The 16205-nt window shown below is 41.9% G+C and overlaps 1 protein-coding gene across 1 annotated transcript in view; it reads left to right on the top strand.

The window, feature by feature from the left end:
• Nucleotides 1-4344, top strand: part of baiap3 (BAI1 associated protein 3) — a 51264-nt gene extending 46920 nt beyond the window's left edge. Inside the window, exon 34 of the mRNA XM_022195146.2 lies at nucleotides 126-4344. Coding sequence (XP_022050838.1) covers nucleotides 126-229 — 104 coding nt within the window. The 3' untranslated portion in view covers nucleotides 230-4344. The remainder of the gene's footprint in view (nucleotides 1-125) is intronic.
• Nucleotides 4345-16205: the final 11861 nt, after the last annotated feature.

Below are 16205 nucleotides of genomic sequence, written 5' to 3' on the forward strand. Positions count from 1 at the left end.
GAAGACCTGAGGGCGTAGGCTTGGGTTTGCAATTGCTTCTCCAATACAACATGAAAAGCCATTCAATCTCGACATATTTGTGTCAGGTGTACAAACTGTTCTCATCTGTTTCTTCTCCTCTCCAGAGAAGCCAATCATGAGGATGCTGGAGGCTCGCATCGGAGACAGGGAGGCTCAGGAGTTTGTCCGCAGGCTGAAGGAGATTGAGAAGTCAATGGAGGAGGAGTAAAAGCTGTCAGTGCCGCCTGTGTTGCTGTTTTCTGACCACGTCTTGCGACATGTGCTTTTGTACTGGTACAATGTTTACAATATTTAGAATTTTTTTTCCCCACAATGTTATCGTTTGTTCTGTAATTATACCAAAATGAAAAGAAAAAAAGAGGAAGACGGTGAGGCTTATCGCTGTTTTCTTCCTGGGAGATAAACGTCCTGTCACTGTGCAACTCTACGCTGTCTCAGTTAAACTATATTTTAGAACTGAATGGATAGTTGATCCTAAATGTTACTAGTCTATATTTTTTGTAATGAAGTAATTGTTATCTTTGTTGTATAACCTTTGATATGATAGATTTAACATTTTAGAAACTATTTTGTGGAAGTAGCTTACATATCCAGTAGTAATCAGAGTATGAATCTATACCTCAGATATGCTCATGAGTTTGCAGGGGAGTTTAGCGGGTGTTACGTTCTTCACAGGCGTTGTGGAGCTAAATTGCATGAAAACCTGAGCCCGAGTTTATTTTACAATTCATATAGTGGCTTACCAACAAACAGGAATAAAAAAAATATAAATGTCTTGAAGGAATTTCGCTGTGGGGAGTTGAACTTTCTGAGAGTTGGTGCTTTAGGGCCAGTCAGTCAGACAGATGAGCAGCAGGGAGGCTCAGCACTCCCCTAAGGCCACGCCGCTGCTCGGGTTCATTCAACTTTGCAGATTGCTCTTTACAAAGCTTCTGATGGTCACTGGAGAAGCCAGAGATGGTGCTACTGTAGCGGGGAGAAGACCAAATCCTTTAACGGAGTTCCTTCTTGTGTGATTATAGCACTTTGAGTCATGTTTACGGCAATTTAAGTGCATCATAATTTAAAGTTGTCGGGGCCCACTGCGGTGACAGAAACAGATTAATCTGTCATATGTGAAAGAGGAAAATGTGTCAAGCAATGAGCTGATTCCTCTTTAGTTCATACTGTTTTACTTTGTACATTGTTTCAAGTTTTGGTTTATTTCTTCACCTTAATTTGGACCAAAAATACGTTCAGCTAAATGTCTTAATATTCACTGTTGTCATGAAAATCTGCTTTCGGTTTGGCAATCTTGACTCAAGCAAAGAACAGATTTGAAAGTTGATTTATTTAACATGACATTTGTTTACAGAATCCAAAGGAACATTTGAATTGTGAAAAAAACACCTCGCTTTTCTTTCTTGCTTCTACTCTGCCGGTAATAATCATTTGTGTTTTCATGCTTGTGGAGATCCACAAGGAAACCCTGATGGCTGATAATTGAAAGGGAGAAAACACACCCCTGTCGTCCCCAAAGATAATGCAGAATGCGGCACGTTAGATGCCCTTAAGTCCACATGGTAAGAGCATCAAAAACATGTCTAAGAAGAAACCGAGCTAATTACAGCTAATGAGCACATGTGGCGTTCAGGAAACTCTCAAAACAACCATGAAGCGGCACAAAGCCTTTGTTGCTCCAGCATTACATCGATGCAGGCTCATCACAGGCCTTCTGCAGGGCTGGAAATTTGAGTTTCTGTCGTGCTGCGGAGCTTATTCTCTGGAGGCAAAAGAGAAGACAGAAGGATAATGAACCTGTGCAGTGGCATAATTATACTTAGGGGGACCAGGGAGCCCTCCCTGCCTGCAGCAGCTTCTCACTGGACTGACAGGCATAATTTCAACTCTAGTTCTTGCCGATCTCCCAAAACTGTGATTATAGATTGGGATCTTATTGTTTGGCTCTTTTTCTCAATTTCGAAATGATGGTCAAACTGCCGCCTAGAATCCAGAAAAAAACAAACATGAAATTGTTGTTGCATTGTCATGCAACCGAAAGCACAGATTATAGTGAAATAGTGGAGTTTCCTTAATTTTCCTGCCAGTATTAGCACATTAAAGGGCCCGTTTCCCAGAATAATCAGTTGTTTCCAAGGCTGTCCATTACCTCATATGACATTGTCAGAAATGCAGCATTTTTTTTTTTTTAGAAATGCTGTATTTGTTCATTAGTTATTGATGATCAGAAATTATGGCAACATAGAATATGGCCATTTAATACAGATGCACTCACAAACAAAATGACCTTGCACTGAGCACAAGCGTGTGTTATGCACGTGTACGTTATGTACGGATACCGAATCGTGTGACCTAAATATGTAGCGGGCGGTGAGAATTGATGGGACTCGGAAACACGCCCACAATTTAACCAATTGTTTCTTGTATCATTTCCGACAGATAAGTCCCGGCAAGTCCACAGTGGTCCATTTGTTGTGGGATCGCAATCGTGATCTTCAGCAGGCAGCTGACTTAGTGTTCACTCTCAAAGTTACAGTGACGCTGCTGCTATTTCGCAATGATACAGAAATCCTTAAGAAATCCGTGGATCCAGACTATAAGCCGCATCACTGCCAAAATCTAATCACTTGAGTCATTTCTGTTGTTCCCTGAAAATTTCATCCAAATCTGTTGGTCCGTTTTTGAGTAATGTTGTGCACAGACAGATTGATAGACGGACAAACGTACGGCGATCGTCACACGTTCCTTGGTGGAGTAATAATATAAATTATTTTATAAGACCTGAAGGGGAATAATATCATCTTATAATGGCATAAAAACACAAAACGTAACAGTGAAAGAAGTACTTGTGGGTTTTTATTTATGCTCTTAGGAAACTGGGCCTTACTGTTAAAGCTGTAGCTTAAATTTTGCAATTAGAAAACAAACTGCCTGTTTGCTACAAGGCATTACATTTTTTTTAAGTTAAAGCACAATTAGGCTTTTAAGAGTTGCTAAATTTTTATGTTTTTGCACCATTTTAGCCAAGACAACCGAATCACTAAGTAGTAACAGGTGTATAGCGAGGAAACACTGAAAACACTGTAGCAAGTACCGAGAACTTAGCACCAAAATCTTCACACCGACAGCGTTTTGATAGTGATGTAACTTTACAGTAGCTGCTTGTGTCGTGCTTTGTCGTTCCCCCTGTAGAGTCGTGAGGATGAAGCACGCAAAAAAACAACAACAAACAAACAAAAAAAACCATATCTATGCCTGGAGAGTGTGCTGCATTTACAGGGACTGTTCAGGTGTCCAAGGAACCTGCCTTACTTACAGGAGCAGGGAGTTTTCTTTCTGTCCATCTGAACAGCACTTGCTTTTATGTATTGTTTCTGTTTGTTCTGGGTTTTTAAAAAAAAAAGATATATCAGGTAGAATTTGTGTTGTTACAGAACTATTTAACTGTTAGCTTATTTTTTTTAAAAAGACCTCCGCTTTATTATAGCAAAGGATAGTGTGAAATGAAGCAATGTCGCAATTATATATTCTCTGTGTTAACTTCAAAACCAAGACCAGATGTTTACAAAGAAAGATGCAACCTCACTTGCAATGTTAAGCATTATTTAGTCAAATAGATCTAATATTCTACTGTATAATAAAATCTATGAGAGGATCACAAAGCAGAAGTAATTTATGTCTTTCTTACAGCTTGTGAGCTAAACCCAATTTCACAATTTTAAATGAGAAAAAAAAATATTTTCCAATACTTATGGGAAGAAGCGTGTCTTTTCCCATTATTATAGCTGTCTGCACTCCGTCACAGTATTGTGAATGTCTTTATGTTCAGGCAATGTGTTGAGTATTAGTTGAGTAAACAAATATATTCTGGTGATTTTTTTTTTCAAATTCAAGCAAAGTATTTGAGTCTACAAATGTTCAGTGAAGTATTAGTATTAACATGGTGTTTATTTCCTACACAAGCTATAGTCTTTTGCTGGCCATCATGTAAAAAATAAAAAACATGGCTAAGCACATCGGATTGTGAATTTTAACAAGAAAATCAAACATCATCACGACTTAGTTTCATGACCGTCAGAGCTGAACACAGTTGATTTTCACGTGATCTAGAACTGTTATCGGTACTTGGTTTGATGTCTGTCGTTCAGATTTAAAAGGCAAACAGCTGGTGAAACGTATCTGCAAGAGGCAAAAACACCTTCAATTTGTTATTGTAAAAGTGAATTCTTTGTCCTTGAACTGTAAAATGCCTGTGTTGCTGTTCATTGGATTATACATTTGGGAGATGTCTATGACCCCAATAAAGATTGTATTTCAATTTAACCCTCCCTGACATGGTGCACTGAAATTCACATAACTATTCCTGACATACCTGAGCGTGTTCTTTCAGGTGCGATTAGTGTCGAGTGTATTTAGGCTGACGCTAACCTGTTTGTCCACTTCATCCTCCCCGCAATATCCTCGTCCTCGCCATCCATCTCCCGCCCACCCTCCTGCCCTGCGGTGCCGTGTCTCCGGCTTTTTCTTGACCTTTAATATTTTACCTCCCCTCAGCAGCAGCGAACTGGAGATCAAACACACCATGTAACACAGCAGCAACACTGAGATTACAGCGGCCAGAAGACCTTACCGTGACACAATCACCTTACTGTTTCACATTTCTCAAAGAGCTGCTATGATTGGAGGCCAGACAAGGATTCCTCGTAGCTGGAGGACAGAAGGGTCTGTGAGTGTTTGTACTCTACTGAATACGAGTCGATACATTTTAAATTGGTAGCCAAGTGATGACAGCAGGGCATGGAATTGGCTCAGGTGTGGAGAGGACCTTTTCATCTCATGCAAACATCATGCCCTCTAGTCAGTGGCCGCACATCCTTTAATGTCTCTGCACAGCAGGAAGCCTCCTATAGGCTCCCTTTTATCTTTTCCAAATACAAACTCCATTCACTCTTTGAATGTCATCATGATTTTGTGCAAGAGAGGACATCAAGAGACAGAAATCTTCCAATTCCGACCACAAGATGTCCTCATAATTTCACAAATCCTGCCTCTGAGTCATGCTGGCATGCAGTCAGAGCATACAGTATGCATGCTTTGATTATTTACAGCGTTGCCACTTACTGATATTAGCATGGAGGAAGAAATCAAGACGTGACATCCTCTGGAGGCTCATGGTCATCTGCCTCCATCACTGTATCTGATTGCAGGAAGCCTTCAAATGGGTAGATTGGGTTTCTAAGAAATGAGGACATGATGTTCTGAGACTATCAATTACTGCAGATCACGTGGTGCATAAATGCTTTACTTTGCACGTAAAACTGAGTAACAAATTTAAGTACAAACTGGAGAAACATAACTAGTATTTGATCATGAGGACATTAAAATTGCAGCAATGTAAGGCGATCACATTTTATTGTTGTAGCTGGAGTTCACTTTAAGGGTTTTATCATTTTTGAGTAGTTTAACCTGCCGTGATGCATCATGGATGAGTGTAAAAGCTGAAATTTATTGTAAATGTAGTGGGGTAAAGAGCTGAGAGACAGTTTTCCTAATGCAGAAAAAACTAAAAGTAACTGCATTTTGTTGTTCTGCACTGCTGTTTTAAATCAACCTCTAAAAGTAAAAAAAAACAAAACACTGCTCTAAAAGTGCATCTTCTTCTCTGATATAAAACAATGCTGCACAGAAATGTAAAAACTGGTGGTTCAAGGGGCCAAAGTGAGCTTCCCTCGTCCGGTTTTCTTTGAGTTTTGGCATCGGGGTGCAGAGAGGTAGGAGCTTTTAGCTGGTGTTGATCTCCAGGAATGCTGGCAGGAGCCTCCGCATTGCTGTTGCTCCTCTTCTGGCTCCGGCAGATGCGTTTAACAGCGCACTGATCCCGCAATGTCTTATCTCCCCTCAAACAACCCTAATCCGGCACACAGAAATGTTACACTGCAGAGTCCTCCCACTAAAGCAGCTCAACCTGGATCCCCCACACAGACACTCCTTCCATTTATTTATTTTTTCTATTTTTTTCCTCCATCACACCTGCAGGTTTCTTGACATGGCAGTGAGGGGCTGTCCTATGACACCACAGGTTCAGTCATGACACCTGATCCATCTGCCAGGGGAGGAGGGGTAGATTAATTCAACCAAGCGATCATGTAGGTGCCTGTATACTTGCAAGTGCCTGCTTGCATGCATCAGTTATTCTACTGGTTCCAGGTGAAGGAATGAGAGGAATTTCTGATGCACCTCGACAGAAATCTTGTGATTCCATCAGATGTAGCACATAATAGATGTCATCTACTGGCAGGACCTGAGAAGTTTCCTTCAGAATAAACGAAAGGCTAAGGACGCAAACACCTGTGTCCGCAGGTGCATCCTTTTACCCTGCGGTGTAATTAGGCACTTCTGAAGCCGGCCTCTCCTCTCCTATCCGCCAAATGTGATGTGGGAAGAAGCCGACACAGCAAGTCCTTTGTGGCTTCGGGGGCCTCTGTTGGAGTGAGCAGAGATAATATTGGACAGCTTGCCCTTCAGGAATGCAAATGGAACGGCATTTGGGCCAAAGCCAGTGACTTACTGAGCCTTTCAACCAGACCCGTTCTCAGAATTATCCCTTCAGCTTCACGCAGAGTGGCGTCGAATGATCCCCACTGCAGCGAGAAGTCCAGTCCCGCTTTATCAATATGGATATGCGGGCTTTGATGCATTCTCATTAGGTTTACCCTGCTGTAAAACCAGTAAGTGCTTGAGGCCTACCTCCTCTCTGCACATAAATCTACATTTCAGCAGAATTACCCATAATCCTCTGCATGGTTACATTAGTAAAAGGAACGACAAGGGAAAACCAAACCCCAGATTTGACCCCAGATTTGGCAAGTTTAGGCCTACATATGTATATATCTACGTTGTGTGTTCTGCTAATAATTACAACAATGTTTTTGTACGATTTAAGCCAACAGCAACAGGACTCTCCTAAAATACTTTTTCTGAACTCTCATTCACTCAATGACATATAAATATGAGCCTCACTTAACTGACCGCAGAAATGCCTTTGCTCCGGTCACTATAAAGTGCTATCCTGTGCTTTAGATTGTTTTTAATTAATTGTTCTCATGCATTTATGTTATGTTGTTCTTGCAGGAGGACGGTGACCAAAAGTTCTGGTAGATGCGAACATTAAGAAAGCACTCCTAATGACTGAAAGATTTTTAAAAGGGAGTAAGAAGACCAACAAGCTACACATTACACCCACACAAAACGATGCATTCGTGTTTAGCTCAGTTGCTCGTTGCAGTACAGTCCAACTGGCATCGCTGCACGCTGCATAAACATTGCATTCCCCCCACTCGGCGACCACAATTCTTCCCTTAACACTGCGTCTCACGCTGTCTTGGTTTGCATCACATAAAAATGTCTCCTGGGCTCACAACAATAATTAACCGTTCCCCTATTCTCTCCCCGAAAAGAAGTGACAGTTGGAAGTAGTTTAAAGAACAAACTAATCAAGCAGACACCCCACTGTCTGGCTCCTCCCCTGCTGGTGCAAAGTTTGGCTCCAAGCCTCTCCATCATTCTCCCCGTGCTCTTCTTCAAAATGTCGTCCACACAATAATTGCGCTGTAAGCTGTGAAGAGCTCTGTTTAATTAGTGGTGACAGCTGCACAAAGTAGATTTTCTACAGGCGCATACAGAGCATAAAGAACAGTATGGCCTTTTGGGAGATATGATAACCCTAAAGGTTATCACATGAGAAACATCTGATTTCCTTCCAACATTTGCTGTTACCAACAACAGCTCAAGAGGAGGTTTTGTGAGTCCATTAAAACCTCTGATGGCTCCATCGTTCTCCAACACAGCTGGACATCTTGTTTGTGAATGTACACTTCTGGTGGTAGACGATGAATGTCGCTTCAGAGACAAACAGACCGGTCTGTCCCTCATTATGATGTCGCAGAATGATGTTCATTTTTAGAGTTTAAATAAAAACAGAGCCGTCCTCTTTCTTCACAGAGGGCTCTGTGAAGAAGTCATTATTGTGGCGGGGCATGTCCACATGAATCCTCTGTTTATCCACTCAGTTCATCAAGCGCACTGACTGCGGTTCGCTCAGTTGGTCTCAAACACGCAAATTCATTCCCGGCTATTTCTGCAAAGACTTCTATACTTCCATGGCACTGTGGACTCACTCAAAGCTCACATACAAATTGCAGTGGTGAAAAAAAGGGTTCGTGTTTGTTTCATTTACTGCTGATTACACCAGGGTGCTCGCATTGGAATTCATCTTTGTATAGCACATTGCACATTATTCACTCCCCTGGTTCTCCTTTATCTATGGAAAGTGGGATGTTCATACTTGATTTTCTCTTGGCAGTTTGTTTCTATGAGACCAACTTGGCTGGGGGTGATAACTGAACGCTTGCTTTAAGGCGAGGCCAACAGAATATGCCGCTTGCTACATGGCAGGACTTCATGTGCAAGACGAGCTTCAGAAGGGGCAGATTACTTCAAGCAACCAGGAAGTTGGTGTTAAAATTTAATGTTCAGCGGGCAAACTGGGTGCAAAGAGGAGATAGTAAATAACGGAAAGTTGGAGATTAATATCAACTTGGCCTGACAATGTTCCAAACTTACTACACAGTTCAGTGTGGAATTTGAAAAAAGCAGCTACGAAAGCTGACAATTTCACCTGAATGTACATTACCAATCATTTGCTAACTTAATTGCACAAGGGTTTTTTAATCATCTCTTTACCTTTCAACACCATTAGCTAGCACAATGTAGCATTAGAACACAGGAGTGATGGTTGCTGGAAATGTTCCTCTGCACCCCTATGGAGATATTCCATTAAAAATCAGTCATTTCCAGCTAGAATAGTCATTTACCTCATCAACAATGTCTAGACTGTACTTCTAATTTATTTAACATTATCTTCATTGAAAAAAAATGCTTTTCTTTCAAAAAATAAGGACATTTCTAAGTGAAACCAAACTTTTGAACAACAGTGTATATGATTATAATATCATATGAAAACTAAGGTTGCATTTAAGGTTTTAAGTGCCAGAATAAATGTGTAATCATCAGGACTTTGTGGTTTTAATGCTTTAAATTGAAAATAGCCTCAGCAACAACAGAGAAAATAAGAAAGAACTGATTTGTTTTCTTCAGGCATGTCAAGATTCTTCATTAAAAACAATAAATGGAGCAATGAGTGTTTCAACACAGTGCGCACTTTCTTCCACACTGTTTGCTTTAGCACTGCCAGAGCAGAATGGCAGACTCGGAGGAAAACTGTATTTAGGGATCACGTCAGGAATCTGGCCTTGATATAAAAAAATAATAAAAAAACACTTCAAACTAAATCATTTTCCTTCAGCACTACATCTTTTTTTCATCGCATTAGTCATACGCCATGACACACTCTTACTTTTACTACTACACAAGCAAACGTAAACCTTTTCCTGCTTTTGGCACATGCTAGCTGCAGCGATGGATGCAATAAAACTTGCCTCTCTCCCTTAAAGAAATATACAGCTACCTCTAATTACACCCAGTTTGTTAGAAGGTCACTAAAGGTGACGATTGCATCACAAGGAAAAGATCTGGATCCGCTGCTAATCAAAGCGTGCACGCCATTGCATCAATAACCGGGGTGACATTAAAGATGACATTTTGACCAGAACTGTTTAGCCCTCTTGCTATTCATTTCTAGTCGCTGCTGCCCTTTTCAGAGGCAAGGGAAAAACACGTCTGAATCGTTCAAAGTAGCAGCCATGCCACCCAAAGTCAGTATTAATTGAATCTGAACGACCACCACCCTTGTATTTATCTCTGAGTGACTGCTGTATTCTTCTCTCCTCTTGCTGAAAGGCTAATATCCTCTGGTGTGAAGTCCTGTTTTTCTTCCCCCTTTTTTTATCCCCTGACTGATTGTGGTCAGAGTAATCTTTAGTTCATTTCCTATTAGAGCGCTCCACGAGAGGGGCGTCCGAGGGTCAAGTGGTCAGTGGCAAAACCAAAGTGTTCACAGGCTCCGTCTTTGAAGCCTTTGATGGCCACTTACAAACAAAGACGACTGTATCCATGGCCACCAGCGGTGAAAGAAGGAGAATGTGACCAGTCTCTGCAGCTAAGATCTCTCGGTTCAATTCAAGGTCAGCAGACTTTTCACACTTCCCCAAACTTTTGCTGGGCAAGAAAACACATTCTGTACCAGGTCTTTGTAAACCGATGTTATGATTCATGCAGGAAACTTTGGCTGCCGAAGCAAACTTTAGCACAGTGTGCTTCCTCTCTTTTCCCTCACTTGCTTTTGTATGTCTGCAAACATTTCAGGAAATTTATGTGACAGCTGTGAAAAGTCTTTTTATCAATATATATCTATATATCTATGCTTCTCAGTGCCAACTATTCGGTTTCTCTGGAAGATTTCCAGGCTGTTCACGTGCCCTCGTGTTAATTGGATAGCTGAGCGAGGCCAAGTGCAACTGATGTGGTGAAAAAAAAGTACACTAAGCAAGGAGAGGTTTGCTTATCTTAGAAATGTTCAGACAGGACAGTGAGGCACAGATATCCTTTCATAAATTGTGAATACATTTGTGATAATGGCGAGAATTTGCCACAGCAGATCAGTCAAAGTGCCATAAAGTCTCCCGCTGTCAAAGTTCATAGGGTGGGAGGTTCGGCTGTGTGTAGGGCTCCCTGTTTTTCTCCTAACTAGAGCCTCGCATGGAGGCTGTGGGAATGGACCAAAGGAATCCTCCCAAAAGAGAACAAGGGGCGAGAAACACAAATCTGTGGTCTCGGGGCTTGTGGGTACATTACGTGAGTCAGAGGAGCAGGGTATAATGTCAGCCTCTCTCTCATGCCCCCAGACCTTCAACAACAAGTCCCATCAACTTTCCCTGGGTTGGCGGTGGTGGTGGGGGGTTATAAAGGGTAGGAGGAGGCGGGGTCTCGGTTATGGGGGTGTTGGCACTTTCGACTTGTGTTGTTTTTTTCGTGGACAGGAGCAGCTGTTAAAATGTTATCCTACCATTCTGTCCAACCACACAGTGTTTCACAACTGGCTCAGCTGTCCCATGTTTTGTTTCGCTGTCTCCTGTGATCTTGACTTTAACTTTGAGAGCTGTTTCAAGAAATGAACAGAGCGGATTCTAAAAGTGGGCAAGACTGAGGAGAGGTTATTTAGATGCTGCAGAATTCGGGGCACAAAAATGCTGCAATAGATATGAGCATAACACAAACTTTTTTTGTATTTGTTTTGAAGCATACAAAAAAGTGCACAAGTCAGAAGATCAAAAGCAGACTTAAACATTCCTTCAGCTATGCCATCGGAATATAAATACACATCCTCAGCCTATAAACAGAGTCCGACCACTTAGCCACTTGAATAATTTTTCAGTTTTTGTGGCGCATCTTGAATTTAGCGCCGTTGTACCCAAACGTGAGCGTGTCAGACGACCAAAGATGCCGCTGCAGGAAGAGCCAAGCAAATTGAAGGTGACAGGCCAAACATATGGCGCTGAACATGCCAAAATGCTCTACACCTAGCCAGGCTTTAGCCAAAATCCTACATCCAGCCTCTTTAGCTGGCCCTAAAGCCTGATGTATGTCTCTGGGACCACCATGGCAGCTGCCAACACTCACAGTCTGCTCTCATCAGCTCCCACACAGCTAGAAAACTCTGTGGCCATTGTGGGTTTGCGCTGCAGTGTGTTTTTGTATCATGTGGACATCATGTGGTGAGATTTAAATTGAAAAAAAAAAAACCCTGCCATCCTGTATTCCAGTAGAAAAGCAGCTTCACTGCCACCCTTTCTGTAAAGGCTCCAGAGCTAATGCTTGGTAATTCGCTGGTACACTCAGCGTGGATGAAAAGAATCGAGTCTGAGTGCCAGCTTTTCCACAAAGTGACATCTCACTCTTCCGTCGCCTTCGAGTTGTTTTGTCTTACTGGCAAGCATGGTGAAGATGGTTTAGTGGTTCAACTGAACTGTTTACACAACACCATCTGCCCCAATTCCTTTTGTAACATACAAACAAATTGGTCGCCTCAGTTCTGAGTGAAAATGTGACCCATAATTGAGCGATTTAAATTGCATATTCAGAGAAAGCACTTGAAGGTTCTTCAGAAGCAGAAGGAAACACTGCTGATCCACCACCAGCAGCCTGTACAGTAAATGAAGCCCTAATCACAGAGCAGCGGAGAATCACTCGTCTCCCTTATAGGTGCATGTTATTAAAACTGGCCTTTGACAGGCATCCATGAAATGAGTGCACGTAAGTGAGAGGGCCGCCCCTCTGGTTCCAGTCAGTGTTGCTTGTTTGGCTAGCACCATCTGCTGAGGACCAGGCCTCAGCGGGGTGAAACTCAATCCAGATGCCTTCTATTTGGCAACACCAGCACCGTCTCATCCTATTCTCCCGACTGGAATCCACGAACAACATGGCTGATTCCTCACATGGCTGCAGAGCTCTTTGTCATCTTGGCTTTGGTTGTAGTTCACAGAAACGAAGACAAAAAGTGGGGAATTAGCAGAATTCTAGTGTAAGTACTTCATTTTCAAAACATCCTCATAAGTCTGCAAAGCCTGAATATGCTTTAGCAAGATGAGATACATTTCTGTTTATAGTTTCATGCTGTAATATTTGAAGAAACTGAAGGATGGATTGTCCTCAAGGTAAACCTTTTGATAAAAATCCCTTCTGTTGACGCACTTTGCTCCAATCTTCAGTGTGTAATATGCAATGTAGAATGAGGTTGAACAATCATAGTTTGTGCGCATAGCACCCAAACCGTGTTTGGAAAATACTCCACAGATAAATCAGTGCATGAACAGACAGACTGTACATTATCAGATCAAGTGCATTCACCCCCCCCACACACACACACAAACACACACACACATATCAGCCCAGCCAGCCAGACAGACAGACACACACACACACACACACACACACACACACACACACACACACACACACACACACACACACACACACACACACACACACACACACACACAGCTTCCCTTCCACTCAAATCCTGGAAACACCCTTTGGTTGTTATACAACAGTAAAATCCTGCAGTTTGCCCCAGAATACACTGCTCTCTTTGAAGTTAGGAGCGGGGAATGGTGGGTTTGATGGCATCTCAGGAAGAACCCCTGCTGTAAAACTATTTCGTCTGTCTGTCCATTCATCCTTCCATCCAACATTTATATCAGTGTTTATGCAGGAACAAAGGTCAGTAAGCAAACATCTGTGGTTAATTTGGCCTTTCTTCATATTAACCTACAGTATATCATAAACGTCCTGTATCCATGTATTCATTCATTTAAAGATTTACATATTAATGCATTTGTTGAATTTTCCACAAGCATCACTTGCACTTAGTTACAGTATACAAACAGAATCATTTGCACACCGCAGGATACCATTTTTAAAATTTTGTTTCCATGTGCATCACAAACATCTAAAATAATCTGTGTCATAAATCTCTGTTTTGGCTGAATTACAGCATAGCACACAGTTTAAAGAGCCATACATCAAACTCCGCACTGAGCCCAAACCATTAAACAAGCCATTAGACATAATGAACTATTATTTATGGTGGATCTAATTCAGGAGAAAGAAACATAATGACATCAGATATTAATGGGATGGAAACGCTTTTCATGACGAATTAATCCGTCGGCAAAACTCCAGAAGTGTAGCGTAAACAGAAATAGTTTCAACAGCAATTTGTGGTGGAAAAAAGTCAACAACAAAGTTGTTGCTCTGGTGAATTTGCATTCAGCATATGGAAATCAGCAGGTTGGAGTCAAATGAAGAAGTGAAAGCATTTTGTTTCCATGAGCACATTTTCCAGAAAGACATTACTTGTTAATTAAACAGTTGTTTTTATAGTTATTTTTGAGTGTGTTTGCAAACTGTTAATTGGCTGGTTAATCGTGCATTTCAAATTAAAAGCAGGAAGATGTTTTCTCTGGAGAATTACACAGATGGAGAAAACTACAGCACAAGGCACTTGCATTTTTGTATCCTATTATAGCTTTATTTTATTGATTTACACACGGTTTATCCTTATTTTTTCAATAAAGTTGCTTAAAAGTTTAGAAAAATCCAATTATTCTACACTATCTGACAGATAATGAGAATAATGGTATTCTACATTAGCTACATTAACTGTCAGATGTCCAGATACAATTGTATGTAAAATAAAGGTTTGGCACCAATCAGCTGTTAAATGGTTCAAGTATCGTTTCTCTACTGTTCTATTTTTAACTCAAATTAAAATGTGTCAGTTTAAAAACTATGATATGACACCGCTCATATTTTACCCTTCTGTTTGCGCTTTAGAGAGGCTTTAAGATGTCATAAATTTCCATTTCGCTCTTTGTAGGCACTAGTGATGACTTTCCATCTACCTCAAGAAGGTAAATCATCTTTTCTTTATGCCAGTGCTTTGTCACTTGTGTACCATACTGGCTTTGAATTTATTGTAACCAGATGCAGAAAAGCCACAAAAGGATCCAAATATAATGATGCAGTTGCTCGCTGTGTCCCAGTAAAGAACAGCAAGCTCTTATACCGTAGCTCCAGCCTGAATACTCAAAGATTTTTCCTGACTCGCACATACTGAATAGTGTCTCGCAGTTGGACAGCAACAGGGTAGATACAACTACAAAACTTGCAGACATGACTGTGTAACTGTAGCAGCAAGAAAACTTTGGGTGTCTTCTTTTAATAAATAGAGACAGTTACTGATTCTCTGCAATCCACATGCTAGAGTCAGTTGGCCCATTACAGGAGATGAAGGCTCTAATCACATCATCTTTCTGTGTGATGGAGTTAGGTACAAGCAAATAAAAGTCCTCTACATCTAATAAACAGCATGAATCCTGCACTGCCACTGGCACAGGGACCGCAGATATGGAGAGGAGACAAAAGCTGCCTTGTGTTTCGCAGCACAGGAATGCTCAGCGAAGTCCGTGCCTGCTTTCTGGACTTACTCTTATCTGATTGAAAGCACAGGGAGGCCCATGCATTTATTCAGCCTTTCTCATACAAGCTTGAAGTCTGGCTGTCCTGTGCAGCTGCAGTATAAGCAACTCAAGTCCAACACGTCCCCCGGACAGACCGGGGCGTTTGGGGAAGATAAACTTTGTGGTGACAGTTTTCCAGCAGTCCGGCGTTTCTGCGCAAGAGCCGAGGCATGTTCTTTGTTTGCACTCCAGTCATGTGTTTTTGGGTGTGAAGGAAATGTGGCTGATGTAAGAAAAACTGTGTAATGACACCCTTGTGGTTCAGTGATCCTTCCCGAGGTCCTCCATGTGCTGACTATAAACACAGCGTCCCACCTTTATATAACCTCGCTGCCTTAACACATCTCATCCCTTTACCACCTTAAATACATAAAGAACAATAGATTATGCTTCTGCGATGTGCTGATTCCAACTCTGTGTAGGAAAGAGAGCTAGGTACGAGCAGCACTCTGTCATCTGCGTGTCTCTAGAAAATCCTGTGCGGTGAATGCAGACCTCCCATAAAACAAGCCTTCCAGACAAGGGCGGCCACCTCGGGTGTACCTCCACGCAAACCTCCCACAATGCATTAAAAAAGGGGCAATAAACAGAGCTGCTGGCAGGCAAAGGAAGGGGAATGTCCAGGGAATAAAGAGACAGGTGATATGTGATGGCGGTGGACAGACATGGCCTGAGGATTTATCAGCCGCTACATGTGACATAGCAGATCTAGGAAGCTAGCAAGCCAGAGAGGGGGAATATCTGAGATGTTTATGAATTGGATGGAGTTGGAGTCTGCACAGATGATAAGAGAAGGCCTCAAACAAAGCACCAAACAGGAGAACAATGGAGAGTGGGAGGGCTTCGGAGGGGAAGGGGGCCCAGAGAGGGGCAGCTGAAAGAGCCACAGTGGAGCCGGACAGAGATAGGACCATGCTGACAGCACCACTCTGAAAGCAGCACAGTAAATGTGTTTGGCCACAGTGCCTCAGCACTTTGCACATCAGCTGTTACATGCTGTTATCCAGACATATTCTTACACCAAAACCTAGTTCCATCACTGTTACAAAGAAAAATGTGAATTTTTGGAAAGGTTGCTGGAACCTGGAATGAATGAATGAATTGAATGGACATCCTATTACAATACTGAAAAATGCTGGAGCGGGA

This window comes from Acanthochromis polyacanthus, chromosome 21, assembly GCF_021347895.1.
Source record: "Acanthochromis polyacanthus isolate Apoly-LR-REF ecotype Palm Island chromosome 21, KAUST_Apoly_ChrSc, whole genome shotgun sequence".
In the NCBI taxonomy this organism is placed as follows: Eukaryota; Metazoa; Chordata; class Actinopteri; family Pomacentridae; genus Acanthochromis; species Acanthochromis polyacanthus.